At 41.1% G+C, this 22,719-nt stretch overlaps 1 protein-coding gene across 1 annotated transcript in view; it reads left to right on the top strand.

Moving 5' to 3' along the window:
• LOC149169646 (Flavin containing amine oxidoreductase family) overlaps positions 1-21,938 on the top strand; it is a 242,885-nt gene extending 220,947 nt beyond the window's left edge. Inside the window, exon 9 of the mRNA XM_089428756.1 lies at positions 21,308-21,938. Coding sequence (XP_089284882.1) covers positions 21,308-21,610 — 303 coding nt within the window. The 3' untranslated portion in view covers positions 21,611-21,938. The remainder of the gene's footprint in view (positions 1-21,307) is intronic.
• Positions 21,939-22,719: the final 781 nt, after the last annotated feature.

Here is a 22,719-nt window from a genome sequence, read left to right as displayed (position 1 = left end):
AAAAAAAATGTGTTTTAATTTTTGACTTACCTGGAGGCTAGAGTTTGGACAGTGTGGCTTGCTGGAGGCTGCTTGAAGGCAGCTCACTGCTTTGTCAGAATTGCAACCCTCAACAAAACTCTAAATTATCTCCAAGTGTGAGCCGCTGTCTTCTGAGGTTGGAACTTGGCCACAAAGATTAATCCTTCAAAGCCCTTACGCTACCTCAGGAATGCCGTTTGCTGTGCCTATCCAATAGAGTCTCAGCCTGTGAATGTGTGCACGGTATAGGAGAAGGCAGAGGCTAGAGCTGTTTATAAAAATAAAATAAAATAAACACTGATAAATTGTATGCATGTAGTGTCGAGTTGTAGTTTGCACTATGTATGTGTGCAGTGTGCAGGAGGCCGAGTTGTGTATGCTGGTGTGCTGCTAATAACTATGTGTCATGCTGTGCAGTGTGGACTCGTCACCTGTAGGCTGTGTATGCCGGTGTAAAAAACCCTTTGAAAACCCGCAGAGGGCTGTGTATGCTGTGCACTGGTCACGGTTTAGTTTTAACTTTTATGGTCGCTATGTTTTTTGGTCACTGTTATGTTTACAAAACAAAATAGAACCCGCACGCTGCAAGTTGCAACAAAACCAAACCCACGGGCCCGCAAACAACGAAACTTAATTTCTTTTTAATTTTTAAACAACGAAAAGGCCCGCATAAAATTCAATCTTTTTAAAACTGGGAAAAAAACGAACCTAAATGAATTTAATGGCGTATTTTATTAGAGTTCGACATTTTATTCGAGTTTGACATTTTGTTCGGCGAACTTGAATGAATAAATTCGAATTCGGTTGAAGTTTGGAGAATTTCAAATTTATTCGTTCAAGTTCGTTGAACCCGATGACTTAGGATGACTGTGCCATGAGTGATCATGCACCTTTAGAGAAGAGGCGGGGAGACATCGAGCTGTAGTCAGGAGGACTACAGAAGATGATGGGGAGGATCCTTGAGGTACCCAAACTCTTGGATCATATCCGACTATGGGAGCCCCGAATGACAATAATAGGATGACAGATGTCGATAGAAGCAAGATGCGATGGAACGACAAGGCAGTGCTAAAGTGCAGAAGTTTGTAGCATCACAGTGGGGGTTACAGCAGTGCGAGAGGCACAAAGATGGTTGCAACAGTGTAGAAAGGCACAAAGGTGGTTGCAGCAGTGTGAGAGGCACAAAGGTGTTTGCAGCAAAGGGAGCACAGGATAGCAGTAAGGTAGCTTCAACATCAGGAGGCTTCCGGACTGACAAGGATGTTGGACAACAGGCCAAGCATCAACACAGGTACTGGTGCGGGAGGATCAATGTGATGTTCAGTGATGGCGCATTACTAGAGCACATTCCTCGCTAAGAGGGAGTGTTGATTTGTGTTAGCATCGGAGGTGCTCTAGCCATGAAAATTGGTGGAGAGGCTAAAGCACATGAGATATCCAAGACCCATAAATGGTATGGGGAAATTCCACCCAGTTAAAGAGATATTAAAATAATTAATATTTTTAATGGGGTTCCTAAGTCTAAACTTAGGAAAATTAAAATATTAATGGGTATTAATATAAAATTGGGTGAGAATGTTCTAAATGACATGGATCAAGCCAAATCTAATCTTATCCGTTGATTAGGGATTTAATCTCGGTCGTTGAAGACTCAACAGGAAAAGTATAAGAGGAGGCTTGAGGGTCAGTTGGAGATACACCAAGATTGATCTGTCAGTTCGATTTTCTGGAGCGGGGTTCGCTGAGAAAATTCAAACAAGTGATCAGAGTTGCAGCAAGGGGAAGTGAGTACATAACAGAGAGGCAGAGATAGTGCCAAAGGGTTAGCGCAGTGATTAAGGAGGCTACGCAGAAGCAGCAGGAGCCACGCAGAGGCAGCTAGAGACTGCACAAACGCTGAGGGGCTTGCGTGGGTGATTTAGAAGGCCAGAGAGCTAATGCCAGATGAGTGGCACAAAAGGCTGATGCAGAGGGTTCTAGAGCTACATAGAGGCTAGCAGGGCTGACGCAGAGCCTTGGAGAAGTGCCAGAAGGATTTTCGTGGGGCAGAATAGTGCTGAGAAGCTGAATATCTACTTCCCAGAAGAGGTATTAATTTTGTGTAAAAATCTCTGTTGGGTGAGCTAGTTTGGCACCCTAGTTGTACTCAAGAAAACTGCTTAATAATAAAACCCTCAAAACTGCTGTACCAATTTTCCCACATTGGGTTTTTCCAGGGACGATTGTCCAAAAATAACAGTGTCCCTTATGTGTTTGTCTATTATTTTAGTTGATGATCTGTATATGAGTTAAGACTACATTTGTGTTTATTTTTAGTATTTATATGGATAAATAACTTGTTAAGGAATAAACAAGTAGGTGAAATAAACTAGATAATGCATTAGAGATTTATGATGTGTTAGATTCAGAAATTTCAACACTCTCTATTCTTGGGATGAGTTACACTTCTCCTCAAGTGACTCGTTCCTCATGGAATTCGATTCAACTATTATTGGCTCAAGGCATTAATTCATTTTGTAACTCTCCTTTCTCATCTATTTAAGCAAGAGCAAGTGAGAGTTGATGTAGCATGTTCATTGTGAAGGAGAGCTAGTGTTGAGTGTGTGCAAGAGAATTGTGAGAGCAAGTGAAGAGTAAGAGCAAGGGAAGGGTTAGCGCAAGTGTGAAGGACAAGATCTGATCAAGAAAATGAGATCTTCAAGCAAAGAGCAAGAGCACTTCAACTGCAAGTTGATTAGACATTGGTGACTTTATTCATTCTCATTCTCTCTGTCTCTGTCTCTGTACTCTGGTGAACAATTGAAGAAATCTAATAGAAGAAGAATCATTTGGGTTTTCCCCTTGTGGTTTTGGCCCTAGTTATTGAACCTAACTCGTAGTGTCCCATATTTGTGCTTGGCAGTTGTTGTTTCTCCTAGAGACAACCTTGGATTGCTTACAAGGCCAGTGCCTCGGCACATCTAAATTCTTTGTATCTCATATGATTCTCAAGAAACCGTAGGTATCATATGCATCTTTTATGCAAAGTAATTACAAATATACAAATATACACATAACGACATGGGTTGGTTCATTCATCCAAGGATATAAGCCATGTCTTTCTGGTATCCTTTCACATATGCAGTTCACAAGAATAAGGCAAAAACAAGTGGAGGCCGAGTAATCAAGGACTTACAGTTTAATCAGATTTTGCAGAATAATGAAAGAAGAGAAAGAGAATACTAACTCATCACATAGAGCTTGAAACATCAAGAGTTCTATACTTATTTGAGCTAAAGATAGACAGGTGGATGTAAGAAGAGTGAATGCTATGATTTCAGGAAGCGCACATTTAAAGATATAATCTCAGACTTGCATACAGGCATATGTATTAACTAGTTAACACCAATGAATCTGTAAGAATATAAGAGATATTTCTGGTAGCTACAATTGCTTGAAATCAGAGAGGAAGTGCGAACATAATGGAAGTTTAACAAAGAAACAACATACTGTAATACTCGAATATGGGAATCACCACTGTTTCATTCATATTCAGAAATATGTAGATCTGGAATCCATACAACTTCAGAAGCACATGCAGTTTTTTCCTAGAATTCAAAACCTTTCTTCAATGTTTCTTCCTCCCTTTTATAATGAGAGGGAGAACAAGAAAATCAGTTATAGAAAATATCTTTCAGGCTGAAGTTGCAGCTGTCTTTATGAATTGGTGTCTCAGCTTGAATCCTCTAACTATTACAGCAGGGGGATTCCTTTCTTGAAAGAAAAACAAAATAAAATATACTGATCACAACAACAAAACAAAGTTGGTCCATCGAAACTGAAATGATGGTTTCTGGAAATATCTTCATGCCACTCCTCTTTGCTGGCCTTTGGTCCTGGCGTGTTCCTGCTAAGTCATGACTAATCCTCTCTTGGCTGGTTCCTGGTCACTGTCTACCTTAACCGCTGACCCATCACTCCCTTTTTCTCTCTGTCCTGTGCTATCGGCGCCTCGCTGAAGTGTGACAGCTAATTCTTTAGTCGCGGGCCTTTAAAAGTTAGAAAACGGATGAAACAGGTGGGCACCTTTAATTTTCGCCTTAGTCTCTATGCTTTTAGCCCCTTTTATGAATTTACCCATAGGACCACAGGCAGAGATCGAGGATTTTCTTTGAAGCGTTTAAGGCCCTCAATAAATGTGCGGGGGGCCTTTTTCTTTATATTGCAATATCCCTCACTGGCCGATTGCCTGGACTTGAAACTTTTATAAACTGCAACCCATGAAATATCACATCTAGGGCCTGCCTTATCGCATCGCAATTGTCGGTAAGTGTGAGACTCAGAGCCACCAATCGCTGATTGCTGATAACCTATTGACGTCATTGCTGACATCATCACTGCCACGTGTCACCCTGCGAGTGGTGCCACGTGGTACCCAAAAACAGCCCCATAGGACCCCTAAAAATGCCAAAACGAGCAACACGTGTCCACTGTCATGTCATCATCCGTACTCGCCATGTCATCTGCCACCTTAGCTTGGTGGACCAATCAGAGGCCACCACGCGGCCCCCCTGGAGGAGAGAAAAAGGCTGGCTAGGCCTTGGTTTTGCAAGGAATTCCTTTGTATTTGATTTTCTCGGCCCCCTGACGATGCAAAATTTTATCGCCATATCAGCGGTTGGTAGGTCGCTTTAAGTTGACAATCCGTCAAATTGTAGATTGCCAATGGAGGAGAGAGAAAGGGAGGCCCGACCCTTGGTTTTTTCATGTTTTTCTTTGTTAACACTTTCTAGCCCCTCCCCGACGGTACAACCTTATATTGCAAATCAACCCCCGCAAAGGTCCTTTAAATCAAAAACCCGTCGACAAATGTTGGGCCTTGACCCATCGATAGCCGATTGCCGCCACCATGTGGAGGAGAGAGAAGGGGAGGCCCGACCCTTGGTTTTGCAAGCCATTCCTGTGTTACGATGTTTCAACCCTCCCCCGACGGTTCGACGTTATATCGCAGATCAGCCGCCCACTGATAACAGTGTGTCCGTGCCTCAGGAATACTGCTGTTGGCCAATTGCGCTCTACCCGGGACCCCAATTACACTTCATCTCCACACTTAGCCATTTTTTTGGTTTTCCTGAGCTTTCCAAGGCAATCTTCAACAGGCTCTAACTTTTGATACGAAAGTCCATTTTCAAACTTCTATATACTGTTGGAAAACGTTTTCTGAGCACTTGGCAATGTAGAGGGTCTGGTTAAGCTCTGATAGTTTCTGTGGCCTGAAAAATGGCTTTAACTTCATTTCTCTCAGGCAACCTTAACCAATGAAACCCATAATGCAGTGAGTGACAACATTGGCTCCAACTGGGGACAGTGCCTTGCTGGCAAGGTGTTGAGGACCTGCAGACCAGTAGCCTTTCCTTCCATTGGGCATGGATTTATTCTTAAACAACATATAATTTTGTGAAAGAGGGAATTTTTTGACAATAAACTGAAAATTCAAATAACAATTTTCAACACGCACACCAAATATATACAGTGACTAAGAGACGAAAATAAAATTATAGGAACTGACCATTTACAAGCAGTTCCAAGATTTCACCATCCAAGTTTTCAAGCATGTAAGTGTTGTTTCCCCTCTCTTCTGCAATCTTGAAGGGGCCCAACCATAGTGGATCAAATTTCCCATGCTTGCCTTTGTCTTCTTGCCTGACATCCCATTTGAGAACTAAATCTCCTTGCTGAAGAGGTCTGTCCTTAGCCTTCTTGTCAAACAGAGATTTCATCCTTTGTTGGTAGTTTGACAATTTGGTCCCCACCTACTCTCTATTCTCGTGAAGCTCCACCAACTGATTTATTCTTCTAGTCAAGGTGCAAGGCTCTTCCTCGGCTTCTTACAGCAACTTAGCTACTGACATTGCTAATTGGATAGGAAAGATAACAACCTTACCATATACTAGCTCCAAAGGAGATTTCCCAGTGGATCTTTTGGGTATTACATGGTTAGCCCACAGAGAAAACTTTAGTTGAGAGTCCTAGTTCCTTTGATTTTCAGTGGTGGTCTTCTTTAGAACTCTCACCATAGTTTTGTTAGAAGACTCAGCCGAGCCATTCCCTTGAGGGTAGTATGTAGTGGAGTGTCCAATAATGATGTTGAATTTGTGGTAGAAGTTGGTGAACTTGGCCGACTTGAAGACCTGTGCATTACCAATGATGATTTTAAAAGGACACCCAAAGCGAGACAATTTGTTTTCTTCCATGAATTTTATCACCACTGAATAAGTAGCATTCCTAGCTGGGATAGCCTCTACCCACTTGGTGAAATAGTTAGTGGTTGTTAGAATCCATTTGTTATTACCGCTAGAAGGTGGGTTTATTTCTACGATGAAGTCCAATCCCCACTGTCTAAAGGGCTCCTCTACATGTACATGAATTAGGGGGAGAGGAGCAAACTTTTGTCTTTCAGCAAACAATTGACATTTTTGGCATGACCTGACCTTAGAATAAACATCTCCAAATAGCGTGGGCCAGTAAAATCCTACCTTGAGGATTTTGTGTGCTGTTGCCTTCCAACTGTAGTGTCCTCCACAGACTCCCCCATGGAAATCCTCAATCACTTCATGGGTCTCTCCCTCAACCAAACACAATAGTAATACCCCCATCGGGTCCTTCCAGTAGAGCAGTCCATTGGATATAATGTATTTTTGTGCCTACAATCTTAGACTCCGGTATTTTGATCTATCCAGTCCCAACGAGCATCTTAGAAACAAGAGGTAATGAACAATGTTCTTATACTTGGGCGATCCCTCATACTTGGCATAGATCTTCTGTTCAACCATTTTAATTCTGCTCTGTTCATCCTCTGGATTGCCCTCCTCTGTGATCAGGCTTATCCCTAGAGCTTGGCAGTTGGATTTAGACAAAATCTTGGCCAACCCTTGGCCTTTGATGAGCTTGGTAGGCTTGATTTCCAGCTCATATTCCTGTATTTTAGCTATCCATCTGCCCCTCTTTCCTTCGCTGTCTCCCTGCACCAGAATGTCTTTGACTGTAGTCGTTGGGACAAACACTGTGATTTCGGATTGTAGTACATACATATGGAATGACTTCAGCGCCTTGACCAGTGCATAAGCCTGTTTCTCCAATATATCATACTTCAGCTCAGCGTCCCTTAGGACTTGGCTAAAAAAGGCAATGGGTTGCTCGTAACCTTCTTTATTTTTCTGTAACAACACAACAACAATGGTATGTGGAGAGGCGAAAGAAAAGATGTAGAAGGGTACTGAATAATCGGGGCTGACTAGCACTGGGGCCTCAGCCAAAGCTTCTTTGATCCTTGTGAAAGAATCACGGGGGACGGAGCTCCACTTAACTTCGTTCTCCTTCTTGAGCATATATGTGATACCTTTAACTATCTCAGCATAGTTGGGTATGAATCGCCTTAAGAAATTTATCCTCCCCAAAAAGGCTTGGACTTCTTTCTTGTTTCTGGGCAGGGGAATAAGGCTGATGGCTTTGACTCGTTCAGGATCAATCTTTACTCCTTCCTGCGCTACTATGTGTCCAAGTAGCTTCCCCTCACTCATGGCAAACTAAGATTTCTTCGGATTCAGAGAGAGGCCATACCTTCCGCACTTCTTGAAAGTGAGTTTTAAGTGGAGAATATGCTCTTCATCAGTCTTAGAAAAGACTGTGATGTCGTGAAAGTAGACTACAACAAATTTATCTTTCTTGCCCATGAAGGCTATGTCCATTTCTCTCTGAAATGTGGCCCCTGCATTTATCAACCCGAACGACATGTGTGTGTACATGAAGGTTCCCCACAGGGTGGTGAAAGCAGTCTTTCTATGGTCTTCGGGGTGGACCACCACTTGGTTATATCCTGAGAATCCGTCCATCATGGACATTTTGGTTGCACCTACTACCTTCTGCAATATATTATCCATCTTGGGCAGAGGGTAGTTATCTTTTAGAGACGCCCTGTTTAAATTCCGGAAGTCCATGCATAACCTTATCTCTCCGCTCTTTTTATGGACAGGGACCAGATTAGCTACCCACTCAGAGTATCTTAGAGGGACTATGATCTTGGCCTGCAACAACTTCCTTACCTCCTTTTCAATGGAGGGGAGTAAGAGTGGGTTTATTTGTCTAAGTTTTTGTTTGCATGGCTTTATCCCACCCTTCAAAGGAATTTTATGCTGAATAATATTTGTATCAAACAATTTCAAATCATTATAAGACCAAGCAAATACATCTTTGTAAGTTTTGAATAGATCTAAATACCTCTGTCTGTATTGCAAGGGGATTTCTTTGGACAGCCTGATCGTCTGGGGTTCCTCCTTTGATCCGATGTTGCAGTCCTCTACTTGCTCATCCTTCTCTGGGGTCATCTGTTTGTACACTATGTTGTCTTTATTGAAAAGTCTTTCAAGTGGAACAAGTCCACGAGGGATGGTGTTTCCTTTTAGTTGCAAAATTTTTTGCCCAGCGACTGTGTCTTTCCACGGAGTGGCTTCTTGTTCTGCTTCTTCTTCTTCTTCTTCTTTGATGGTGGAGTGGGCAAACTGCCCAACGACTTCTATGAATCTTTTGACTTGCTCATCATCTTCGAATACCTGCCAATGTTTAACATTATCAGGTATTGAAGGCCTGTGTCTGACTTCTATCTCATATTTGAGGAGTGGATTCTGTGGGGGCCTGAAAGTGCTTGCAGCTACCGCAAGAGAGTCAACGATCCTGTTTTCTTCCCTGGGCAGAAACTGGATGTCAAAGGCTAGGAAGAAATTATCGATTAAGTCCTACACTTCATTTTGGTATGTTCTCAGTCTGGGGTGTTTGGCCTGGCATTGATATCAGATTTGCCTTACGACCAGCTAAGAGTCTTCGTAGACTGTAAGGCATTCAATATTCATCTTTTTTGTTGTTTGTATCCCAAGGATCAATGCTTCGTATTCCGCCACATTATTGGTCACTTCAAACTCCAGTTTGAACGAGAGGGGTATCAGGCTGCCCTCCAGAGATACCAACAATATTCCATCTCCATTTCCATCTTTTGAGTTTGCTCCATCGAAGTATAATTTCCATATTTTATTTTCACTTGGTCGTAAGTGCTATGACTGCCCTGTTAGGTGTATTGATGTTTCCTTTAGGAAGGTCTCCTCCTTTTCTAGGAACAGACATGAGATGTCGCTATCTTTCCCATGCACTGGGGAGTTCTATGAGCCGTTAGCTGGGGTCACGGTTTTCACAAATTGGGATTCTCTGTACAACCTTCTTTGCTCACCTCCAAAAGTGGGAATGGTGGCATAAGTCAGATCGAGCTTGATAGAGCCACCTACCTTTGAACCCCAAGATCTGGATAAGAGCATTCCAAACAAGGAGGTATATCAGCCACCACTATATCCATTACCACACTTTTCACCGGGATCTGAGCCAAGTTTACCACCAGATCCTTTATCATGCCTAAGCACTTGACTCTCTTGGAGTCAAAGGAGTACAAATCCTTGTATGGTCTAGTGATTTCCAAGCCCAATTGTTCCATTACTGATAATGGCATGAGGTTGTGTGAGGCTCCTGAATCCAACATGCAATTATGCAACAAAAGGTCATGGATCACTAAAGTCACATAAAAAGGTGCGGTAGAAGGATCCAACTCTTCCACATGCAGCCCAAAAACGACCATTGGCCTCTCCTCTTGGAGGTTTAAACTATCATGGGCTGGTGTTGAGATAGAGGGATACATAAATTGAGAGACCTGAGCTTTATAAATAGGCTGCTTCAGGAGCTCAGTCAAGGGAACAAGAATTTTTACCTTCTCAAGCTCCTTCTGGAGATTGAATGCAGGTTGGACTTTTTTTGTACCTCCTGGCTCTGTTCCTTCTACCTTGCCACTGGCAACTTTCGGTAGAATAGGTGTCTCTTTTTCTATATGTCCCTCTGAACTAGTTCTTTCCTCATTAGAGGAGACTTTTATCTTGGAAGGGTCAGGATTCAACTTACCCTTCCCTTTATTCAGTACTGGGGGAACAACTTCCCCTTGTTGTTCTGGTTATCTCGTCCTCTTCTTTGAAGATCTTAGATCATACTTATGTTGTGGTTGTGCTTGCATGAACTCTACAAATTGTTTGCAATAATAATCCTTATCTTCCTCATCTATTGTTTTTTCGCTATCATTGCTGGCCTCTTGATGAGCCATATTCTCATATTCTTCTTTGGTAAAAGCAAAATACATATTTCCTTGCATCTCTTGTGTATCCGATGATTGTTCATCAGGACCATCTTCCAAGTATAATGGATGGGGGATCTGATCAAGCTGTTCCTTTCTTTCCCTTGGAAGTAGTTGCAGTGGAGGCCTTCTATATTGAGGGTTATAGCCATGATTATTGACTTGAGAATTTTGTCTAGAAAGGTTCTTGTTCTCAATTTCAAGCTTTCCAACCTTTTGTGTTAAACTACTGATGAATTTGTACAGCTCGTCCACCTTCAGGTCTGATGATTCTCTATCTTGACCAGAGGAGGATGCCTCCTCTTTCCCTCTTTTGGGTTCAATAATTTCTTGCTTTACCCTTGACTTTCCTTTCGAGACTAGATTTTCTTCCACTTCAAGAGCATCCTCCTAGAAGTTGGTTTAGAGTGAGAGACTTCCTCTCTCTCAGGGAAAAACCAACGTCAGACTCAAAAGCTCCTAGGAAAACCACACGAGCCGCAGTTGGAGGAGGCTTTATGTCAGCAGGCAGGTTATTGTACTGCTTATTGAATCTTTTGATAAATTTTGAAGTATCCTCCTTCAACTTTTTTCTTAGGGCATTAAACTCAGTGAGGATGTACTCATGACTCCTCTTTTCTCCCCATTTCTGGGTGAAAGTGTTTTCCAGCTCCTCCCAGGTAGCGATGGAGGCATTGGGTAAGTCTTTGAACCACTTTTTGGCTTCTCCCTCAAGACTTTGTACAAAAAGTCTCATGACCACATCTAGCTGATCCACATCTAGGATGTGAGAAAAAGAACTGAAGGCTTCAATGTGACTCTGAGCTGTGTTATCATCTTCCCCATTGAACCTAGGCAGCTGCTTTAGGTGGTTCTGGGGCATTGCACTCAGAGGCTGAGGTAAATTAAGAGGTGCATACTTATTTAGCAAAAAGCCCGGAAGAGCCATCTGGATTGGTGGAGGGGGATTAAAATTTGCTTGAGGAACTAGGGTCAAGACCACAGTGGTTGGAGGAGAAGTAGGGTATGTCAGGGCCTTAGGAGTAAGTCCTGAGTAGTGAGCAATAGTGGGCTGAGAATTGGAGGCGGAGGTGGCAAAGGTTGATGAGATGGTAGTACAAGCAGGGGGAGTTTTCTCTTTCCCGACTTTCTTGGACATTAACTTTTCTGGATCAAATACAAATGGGGCTTTCTTTTGGGATGTATTTGAGCGAGTATGAGGCCTTTTAAAAGCCAGGGTTATGAATGATAATGAGGGGGGTGTGGAGTCGCCAAGGTGATATGAATGCAATCAGAACAGACTTCGCTCACCTACACGAAGGGTGTTCAATTTGTCGTATCTCGGGGGAAAAATCCTTCAATAAGCTCCCCGACAACAACACCAAAAGATGTTGTCTCTCCCAGAGACAACCTTGGATTGCTTACAAGACCAGTGCCTGGGCCAGTGTTGCGGGGGAGCGCCCCCCCCCCCCCCCCTCGCTCCCACTCCCGATCCGCGCTCCGGGCGGGAGCGCGCTCCCTAAAAAAAATTTCGCTCCCTGCCTTTTCGGGAGCGTTTTGCCTTTTTTGCATTTTTTTTTTGTAGTAATGTTCGAAATGCAATTTTTTTTGAAAGAAACAAATAGTTTTTGAGTGGGGCAACTTAATGATCAAGTCTAGGCCCTAGTATTGATATGCTATTCATGGTAATGTTAAATTCTTAAAGTAAAAGTGACATTTTCTTTAATTTTCATTTTCATCCTTTTACTTAAATTTTTAACATTACCATGAAATGACTCAGGATGTTTGAGAGTGGTTTCGTCCTCATTGGATTTCATATGGAGAAAGTAGAATTTTAGATTTCATTCAAAATCCAGCAGACTTATCAGTTTTTCAGGATTTCAGGATTGGGGGATTGCAATGTTTCCATTGAATTTTGTCATGTATTAGGGTATGGAACTCATATTTAATCAAGAGTACCAATCCCTCTATGTACCTTGATGTTAGTGACATTGGTTGTCGAACTCCTCTATCATGACCCTTCTAAAAATGTACGCATCACTCAAACAAAATCTTGACTTGACATGCTATGCTTTTTCTATCTTATGTTAATGCTTAGAGGGTGATATTAATGACAAAGATCCCTATACAGATACAAAGGTAATGACAAAGATACCTCTGGATATTAATGCTTGGAGGGTGATATTAATGACAAAGATCCTGATTTTGCAACAAGACTAAAAAATTAGACATTTCTCGTGGTGGCAAGAGGCCCAAGCATAAGAAATAGATAATAGATTTACTTCTCTTCTCTAGTTTCTAGTAGCTTTTATAACTATTGACTCTTTCATATTTATTATGATATTTTTTTAAACAATATATGACAATTTAAGTTTGAAGTTGGCAATTATAACTCATTAGTAATGAATTATGAATATGATGCTTCATGAAAGTTGAAAGTTGTTTCATTTCGTTTCATTTTATAACATTTCATTTCATGTTAGATATTATTTGTTGTAATGGTTACACTTAGCTTACAAGTACAACTTTGGTGATCAATGATGATAAATGTTATATATTGAATTTTGAAAGCTTGAAACTTTAAGATTGATGAATCATGAGACTCAATATGTTGTATGTTACTATGTTACTAACTTGCGGACGTGGTTGATGAAGATTATAACTTCTAGATGATTGTTGTTATATGGTTCAATCTATGCTTTTTTATGTTTTTTATATCTAATTCATCATTCTACATGTTTTTGTTGACATATATGTATCAAAAATTAAAAAATATAAAAAATATATATATTTTTAAAAAATCGCTCAGGGATTCGCTCCCAAACCGGGAGCTTCTGAAAATGGTCGCTCCCGCTCCCGCTTCCGCTCCCGCTCCCCGCTTCCGCTCCCGCTCCCAAGTAACATTGGCCTGGGCACATCTAAATTCTATGTATCTCATATGATCCTCAAGAAATTGTAGGTATCATATGCATCTTCTACACAAAGTAATTACAAATATACAAATATACACATAACAGCATGGGTTGGTTCCTTCATCCAAGGATATAAGCCATGTCTTTCTGGTATCCTTTCACATATACAACTCACAAGAATAAGGCAAAAACAAGTGGAGGCCAAGTAATCAAGGACTTACAGTTTAATCAAATTTTGCAGAATAATGAAAGAAGAGAAAGAGAATACTAACTCATCACATAGAGCTTGAAACATCAAGAGTTCTATACTTATCTGAGCTAAAGATAGACAGGTGGATGTAAGAAGAGTGAATGTTATGATTTCAGGAAGTGCACATTTAAAGATATAATCTCAGACTTGAATATAGCCATATGTATTAACTAGTTAACACTAATGAATTTGTAAGAATATAAGAGATATTTCTGGCAGCTACAATTGCTTGAAATCAGAGAGGAAGTGCGAACATAATGGAAGTTTAACAAAGAAACAACATATTGTAATACTCGAATATGGGAATCACCATTGTTTCATTCATATTCAGAAAGATGTAGATCTGGAATCCATACAACTTCAGAAGCACATGCAGTTTTTTCCTAGAATTCAGAACCTTTCTTCAATGTTTCTTCCTCCCTTTTATAATGAGAGGGAGGACAAGAAAATCAGTTACAGAAAATATCTTTCAGGCTGAAGTTGCAACTGTCTCTATGAATCAGTGTCTCAACGTGAATCCTCTAACTATTACAGCAGGGGGATTCCTTTCTTGAAAGAAAAACAGAATAACAATACAATGATCACAACAACAAAACATAATTAGTCCATCGAAACTGAAATGATGGTTTCTGGAAATATCTTCATGCCACTCCTCTTTGCTGGCCTTTGGTCCTGGCGTGTTCTTGCTAAGTCATGACTGATCCTCTCTCGGTCGGTTCTTGGTCACTGTCTGCCTTAACCGCCGACCCATCATGCCCTTTTTCCCTCTGTCCTGCATTATCGGCGCCTCGCTGAAGTGTGACAACTAATTCTCACAGCCGTGAGCCTTTAAACATTAAAAAACGGATGAAACAGGCAGGCGCCTTTAATTTTCCCCTTAGTCTCTATGCTTTTAGCCCCTTTTATGAATTTCCCTATAGGACCATAGGCGGAGATCGAGGCTTTTCTTTGAAGCATTTAAGACCCTCAATAAACGCGTGGGGGGTCTTTTTCTTTATATCACAATATCCCTCATTGGCCGATTTCTCGGATCCAAAACTTTTATAAATGACAACTCATGAAATATCGCATCTGGGGCCTTCCTTATCGCACGCAATCGTTGATAAGCCTGACACTTAGAGCCGCCAATTGTCGATAACCTACTGATGTCATTGCTGACATCATCACTGCCACATGTTACCTTGTGAGTGGTGCCACGTGGCACTTGGAAATAGCCCTATAGGACCCCTAAAAACACCAAAAACAAGTGACACGTGTCCACTACCACGTCATCGTCCGTACTCGCCATGTCATCGTCCGTCTCAGCTCGGGGGACCAATCAGAGGCTGCCACGTGCTCCCCTGGAGGAGAGAGAAAAATGCCGACCAAGCCTTGGTTTTTTAGGGAATTCCTTTGTATTTGATTTTCTCGACCCCACGACGATGCAACATTTTATCGCCATATCGACGGTTGGCAAGTTGCTTTAATTTGACACTTCGCCGAGTCGCCGATGGAGGAGAGAGAAAGGGAGGCCCGACCCTTGGTTTTTTAATGTTTTTCTTTGTTAACACTTTTCGGCCCCTCCCAAGCGGTATAGCCTTATATCACAAATCGGCCCCTGCAAAGGTCCTTTAAATCAAAACCCCGCCGATAAATGTTGGGGCCTGACCCGCCAATAGCCAATTGCCGACGACACGTGCAGGAGAGAGAAGGGGAGGCCTGACCTTGGGTTTTGCAAGCCATTCCTGTGTTACACTATTTTAACCCTTCACTAGTGGTTCATCGTTATATCGCAGATCGGTCCCCCGATACTTAAATTCAAAAAGAGTCAAGGGATCTCTACTTGAATGGTTCATGAGGCACAATACTTGCTAAGGTTTTGCAAATGGGGTAGCAAGCTAAGTGGGCTTGATTGTGGGAAAAACTCCACAGTTAAGCGCGCTTGAGCCAGAGGAGTTCTGGGATGGGTGACCTCCTGGGAAGTCCTGGTTACCGGGTGCAAGCCCCGGAAGTGATGATTGATGCTATGTGATTCGTTCTCCACATTTCACTAGTTTCAATCCCACTTCTTCACCCCTGTGAGCATCACCCGATGCAATGAGTGCTAAGTGAACTATTCAAAAATCATGAGAAATTAGTCAGTTACGACTACCTCTCATGGAAATGGTCATACGTTTGAATGACTTACTTAACGCAGTTGAATCCCAAAAATGATATCTAATTTGTTGGAAGGTTAAGAATTTGACCTTCCCTAAGGGCTTCGTGAGAATGTCTATGACCTGCTAATCTACCCTGATGTGTTGGAGCTTTATTGCTCCTCATTGTACCATATCTCGGATAAAGTGTTATCTGATATCAATGTGCTTGGAGCGGTCGTGGAACACGGGATTCTCTAAAAGGCAAATCCCACTCTAGTTGTCGTAGAAGGTCATGGTGGTATCCAACACGCGCTCAAATAACGCTGAAGAGCTTTCTCAACCAAACAACTTCACAACAGGCCATACTCACAGCCATATATTCTGCCTCGAAAGCAACTGATTTCTGCTTCCTACTCATCCAAGATATTGAAGCTGACCCAAAGAGAAGCAACACCGAAACGTGGTCTTATGATCTATCACATTGCTAGCCCAGTCAGCATTTGTATATCCATGAAGCCTCAAATTTCGGCAGTGTATCTCAGTCCATAGTGGATTGTGCCCTGAAGATATCTCAAGTGATTCTTGGCAGCAATCCAATGAATGTGATGAGGCTCGACCATAAATTGACTCAACGTGTTCACAGTGAAGCATATGTTAGGACGAGAGTTTACCAAAAACATCAGGGCCCCCATAAGTTGACGATGCTCGAAAGGGATTACTAGTTCGGGCCCAACAACACTTCCACATAGCTTCTTGAAGTTGAGCTCCATCAGAGTAGACACGGACTTGCAATCCACCATCCCACATCTCTCAAGTAGCTTCACAATGTATTTTCCTTGAGGAAGGAAAATCTCACCTGGGGTTTGCTAGACCTCTAGCCCTAGGAGACAATGCATCAGTCCTAGGTCCTTTGTCTCAAATTCAGAAGCCAAGTCCCTCTTGCATTGATGAATGATAGGGTCATCACTTGTCAGAAAGAGATCATCCACTTAAAGGACCAGAATGAGAGGCTTGTCCTTTTCAACCTTGAAGTATAGGTTCGGATAAGCTTCACTCCTTGTAAATCCCAGCTTCATAAGATAGCTATCTATCCTCTCATACCAAGCCCTGGGGGCTTGCTTCAACCCACAGAGGGCTTTCTTTAACCTGCATACAGGTGTCTTACGATCTGGAACTTCGAACCCCTCAGGTTGTTCTTCATAGACTTCCTCCTTAAGTGAGCCATGCAAGAAAGCAGTTTTGACATCGATTTGGTGTAGGCTCCATCCTTGCGAGGCAACAAGGGCTATGATCGAACGAATGGTGGTATATCAGGCAACCGGTGCAAATATCTCATCATAGTCTACTCCTTCCTTTTAAGAAGAGCCTTGAGCAACAAAGCTGGCCTTGAACTTTTTAGCACTCCCATCAACGCCATGTTTGATTTTGTAAAGCCATTTTGAAGTGACCAATGACTTGTCCTTGGGTCTAGGAACCACACCAGACATCATTCTTCATGATCGATTCATATTCCTTGTTCATTGCATCCTTCCAGACTTGGTGCTTCACGACTTCTTCAAATGTACATGGGTCAGATTGTACAATGGTACTCATGGCAGCGAAGTACCCTTGGTACCTGTTCGTTTTCTTGCTTTCACAAAATGTTCCTCTTTGTGCAACATGTCTCTCGACATCTTCAAGAGTATCTTTGAGCCACAAAGGTCTTTTTCTTGAAGTAGAGGGCTCACTAGGAGGTGGATTAATGGGATCCATCGGACCTTCAACACCGGGCATCAGATCATCTGATGAAGATTCATCCCGCTTTCTTGCATCATCATCATTGTCCTTCCTAGGGATAGGAAGATCTTCAACGAAAGTGACTTCATGACTTATTTCCACTTCTCTTTGACTAGGCACATAGATTTATATGCCTTTAAAGTTTCCCTGTAGCCCACAAACATTCCTTTCTCCCCAGAAGCATCTAGCTTGTTTCTTTTCTTTTTCAGCACATGAAAATATACGAAACAACCAAAAATTCTAAAATGAGAAACATTGGGTTTCTTACCGGTGAAAACTTCTTCAAGTGTCTTGAAGTCCAATGCTTGATGTGGGCATCTATTTTGAACATACACAACGATGTTGGCAGCTTCTCCCCATAAGAACTTCGGTAGACCTTGGTCATGAAGCATGGCACGAGTGGCTTCTATGATAGTTCGATTCTTCCTTTCAGCAACACCATTTTGTTCAGGAGTATATGCAGTAGTGGTCTCCCTCTTAATGCCAACTTCTCTACAATAGTCATTGAATTCATTTGACTCATATTCGGTCCCATTATCGATCCTCAATATTTTGATCTTCTTCCCTATTTGATTCTCGACCAAGGCTTTGAAAGAGCGGAACCATTTGAACACTTCGTCCTTCTTCTTTAAGAAATAGATCCATGTTTTGCGAGAGAAGTCATCCACAAAAATTGCATAGTACAAATATCCTCCCAAAGATGTTACAGGCAACATACCTGATAGATCAGAATGGACCAATTGAAGAATATCGGTAGTTTGACTTCCACTTGAGGGGAATGGTCCCCTTGTATGTTTTCCAGCTGCACAACCCTGAGAAACTCCTTCATGATCTAAGTTGAATTTGGGCATAGCTATGACCATCTTCCTTACATCAGGCAAGGCTTTGTAATGAAGGTGAGCAAATCTTCAGTGCCATAATTCGGATTGAAGAGAAGTATGGCAAGTCATTACTCCCAATGGACTTCCTCCAACCTAATAGAGACCTTCAACCCTAAATCCAGGAATGAATACATCTTTCGGGTTCCTTTGCCAAACACGAACCTTCCCATCAACGAATGTCACCTTGAAACCTTTATCTTCCATTGCAGAAATTGAGACCAAGTTATTTTTCAGATCAAGTACATACAACATTTCTTGTAAATGAAGGGTTTGACCTTGATTTAAGTGAAGAGTAACAGTCCCAATTCCTTTCACGAGATAAGTGGCATTATCCCCAAGTATAATCTCCATATTAGTATTCTTTTCAATCAAGTTTGAGAGGGTCTCCTTGTACCCAGTGAAGTGCCTTGAGGCACCACTATCAATCAACCAATAATCCAATGTATCCGGAGGAGAGGCAGTGGTAAGGGCAGAAATAAGATAAAATTATTTTTGCTTTTCTACAACATTAACTTCTTCATACTTGGAGTTTCTCGACTTCTTGGGAGGACGACCATTTCCATATCGAGCAATGGGAGCATTCCTCTTTCCTTTGTTGTTGAACCTGTTGTTCCTTTGATTGCCATTGCCTTTGTAGTTGTTATTGTTGTCATCATCTCTTGGAGTATCCTTCTTGTGAGGACACTCTCTAGCGAAGTGGCCAAACTTGTTGCAATTGAAGCATCTTCCTTTTCTTCCTTCTTTGAATCCCGGCTTGAACCCTTGACCTTGTCTTCTTGGACTTGCATTGTTCTTCCTTTTAGCATGAGTGGAGAAGGTGGTAGTTTTGTTTCCATTTGAGGGCTTGTCTCTTTCCATCATCCTTATTTCTTCTTGAGTGCATCTAGCCAATAATTCATCAAATCCCGAAATCCTGTTATTGTTGAGGATGGTAGTGTTAAACAAATCCCATTTTCTTGTAAGGCCTCCAAGTGCAATAAGAGTGAGCTCCCTGTCACTAATAAATTCTCCAATAGATAGGAGATCATTCTTGATTTCGCTAATCTTCATGAAGTAGGATTGAATGGATTCTGCTCTATCCATCTTCATGTCTTTCAACTTTTTCTTGAGAAAGGGAGCTTGATTTGCATTATTTATACTTTGAACATCCCAACCAGCTTGTCATATATCTCTTTAGATGTTTCCAAATCATAAATATAGGCAACCAAAGGCTTGTGAATAGAATCAACAATAATTTTCTTAGCTTTAACCTCACCTTTCTTGTACTTTGTTTTTGCAGCAGTGGGTGCACTTGAAGGAGGCTTCACTACTCTTCCTTTGACATAGTCCATGGCATCATTTTCTTCCAAAGTCAAATCCAAAGACATCTTCCATGCATGACTATTCGGATTTGTCGTTAAGCTTGTCCTCGGATTTGAAGTAAGATGTAGTCGTCATTGGGACTAGTTCCAAGTTCTTGTCCAACAACGTCCCTTAGTGATTGTTTTTCGTCACTCTTGCTTGGGCTTTGTCTTCACTTGAGCTTTGATACCATGTTAATTTTAGATAACAATGGTATGTTCTATGCTTAGCACAATTTATTTCAATTGTCCTTTAGCAGCCCAATGGCAATTTCAAATTATTTCTAGTAGCAATCACATTAACCATTAATCACATTGACAATAAATTCAGATAGAACATAAAAACATATGCAGAAAACAAGCCAAGACAAGAGGACACCAGATTTGGCGGATGCCAGGGAAAAACCCCAATGTGGGGAAAACCTTTGATCAAATCTTCTTATTATTATTCAATAGTTCAGCAGAGAGAGAGAGAGAGTACAATAATCAAATTCACTTGCCCAATACATAGCCAAATCAGTCCTGTAAAATTCTGCAGTCAATTTCAGCCCTAACCAGAAAGTCAACGCTGGTCAAAACAGCAACAAAACTTCACCAAAGCAGCTTGGTCTTTCTTGGTCAAACTCAGCCTGAAGAGGAGGTCAAACACAGCTCAAAACAGCTCGGTCAAACCTGGTCAAAGGAGGGAATATCTGCTGTGATTTGCTGCAGTCAAAACAGAAGTCAACCTGAAGTCAACGCTGGTCAAACATTCCCAAACACCTTGATTTCTGTGCCAATGAATGCGGCCTCAAGAGAGGGAAATTATGCCCTAGAAAACACAGTCAAACTTGGTCAAAACAGCAGTGGTCAATGCTGGTCAACAGTCCTGAAATTTTCATCTTGTTTCAGCCCAGAAAACTGTCTTCCTAGCCGCACATGTGAGAGAGAGAGAAGATTCCCAAGCTGTAGGAACCAATCTGTTTTGGAGAGAGAAGAATGATGAAGTGTGTGATGTCCAAATGACGAGAGAGGTCACTCCCATTTATACAATTCGTTGAGCGTGAAAGGACACATCTATTGGGCTTTTTGAGTTTACATTACGCTGAGGCCAACCTTAACAATTTGTGCATGAGAGAGAATAATTTCAAAATTCCACTTCTGCTTGTCCGAATGAGATGATCTTTATATCAAATTTGGACTTCTCAAAAAAAGGACTCCAATGCAATAATCATCTTCATCATATGGCTGTCCCAAGGTGGAATTTAGCCCTAGTTGCCAATTTTAACACAAGCTAACTGTTTTGACTGATCAAATAATAACAAGTTAGATGAGTCATTTTGTTTTTAACAGAAGTATTTCAAGAATATTACCCTTCTAGCTTCTGCTGCCTAATATCTTCTTTTTGATTTCTGACCATTAGAAAACACAGCCATTTGTTTCAATTTATAGCCGGGATTGTCTCATAGGACGTACATTTCCTTTCTCATTTGAATCTTTTGTGAAACTTGTGGAAGTTTGCAGAATTCAGAGTATCTTATCAATATTACGAAGATTTTAGCATTGAGTTTCTTGAGTACCGTCAGCCCTGCTGTATGCTTCCTTGGCAGTGATTGATATGGATAATTTTGTTCTTATTTCAGAGGATTTGCTCATTAGATTCCATACTTGGGTTGTGCTCACAATCTTTGTTGATTATCATAACAAACTTTGTTGGTTGTTTCTTTTAACAATATGTGATATAGGGTTCTTTCTCTAATTGAAGGTGTGATTTCTGTTTTACATTGACATTCCTTGAACTTGGTCACTGACAATTTGATTTTTTGATTATTATAATTATTATGGCTTTTGCAGAGTGAAAGTGCAATTGTGAGTACTGTTGACAGAGAACTAAGGACAATGCTTATTAGGCCGGATGCTCCTGCACCCATCACTCTTGGTGTCCGGTTGTGGCCGCAAGCCATCCCTCAGTTTCTGATAGGCCATCTTGATCTTTTAGATACTGCACGTTGTGCCTTGCATGATTCTGGCTTGGAAGGTTTGTTTCTAGGAGGTAATTATGTTACTGGAGTAGCTTTGGGCCGTTGTGTGGAAGGTGCTTATGAAAGTGCAGAGGAGATATCTCAATTTTTGTCTAAGTCTCCAAGCATTAGGTGAATTGTGCACATTTCCTGAGGTCAGTGACATTTGATTCTGTTAATTGTGACAGTTTTGTATTCAGATATCATAGTCATTCTGCATGTGATCCAAAAATGTTATATTCCACAGGCATTGCAGTTTGTATGTTGGAAAAACGTTAACTATTTTAATTTTAGCCAAGCAATGTTAGAATTGTGGTTAGAAGATACAATTGCTTCCTACAGAGAGAAATGGAAAGCATTTTTGCCCATACCTTGTGAATTCTGAGACGACAATACTAGTATTTAATGATCTGTTGAAAGCAATTGCCATTTATATTTCATTCAATTCAATATCTTCAAATGTAGCTGCATATGCAAGTAGCAGTGGAGGCTATACAGTGGTGTTCGAGATGTATTGTCTCTTAATTTATGATCTTTTATATTTTCAAGAAAGTGAAAGCAATTCGGCTGAAATATCTGTCTACTTGATGAATATACTGTTGACCCATATATGTACTCAAACATAATTAATGCTTCAATCGGGGATGTCAACAGAGAAAAAACCCTTAATTGGTCTAGATTTAAAAGATGCCATTCAATAGGTACCCATACAATACCTTGATTGTTGGGTGTGGAAGCATCCTAGAGGCTCATATATAAGATTTGCAATACAGATGCTTGAAGTCAAACTAGTCACAGTTATTCCTATTTATATTGGATTCCTTCTCGTACAACCAGTTCTTGCCAACTCTGTGAAGGCTCTTGAATAAAATTTCTCAACCAATGTTTGTTATGAACGAAGTTCATAAACTTAGAAGAATACTCAGAAGATCTGGTATATGTAAATATCCATTATAGGATAGTATATATTTATATAGAAATGTACAAAGATATGAGAAATTTGATTACAACTGAGGGTCTCATATATATAGCTAGGCAGTTACCCTTTCACGATTGGTCATGTCCATAGAGACATACCTCTTCACTAATTAATTATTATTTATATCATTTTGTATTATTTATATATATATATATATATATTTTATTCATAACAATGTTGTGGATGGCTCTAGACACTAAAATTCTCCAATTATAGGATTTAGAGGTAATCACTTGCCGATAATAGGGCAGTGTTGGGTTTAAACT

The sequence above is a fragment of the Pinus tabuliformis genome, chromosome 4_2 (genome assembly GCF_031772625.1).
Source record: "Pinus tabuliformis cultivar Carrire ecotype Pingquan chromosome 4_2, CPIR1, whole genome shotgun sequence".
NCBI classification, from domain to species: domain Eukaryota; kingdom Viridiplantae; phylum Streptophyta; class Pinopsida; order Pinales; family Pinaceae; genus Pinus; species Pinus tabuliformis.
The sequence above is the reverse complement of the archived record's forward strand: the minus strand, read 5'-3'. Positions and strand labels throughout refer to the sequence as shown.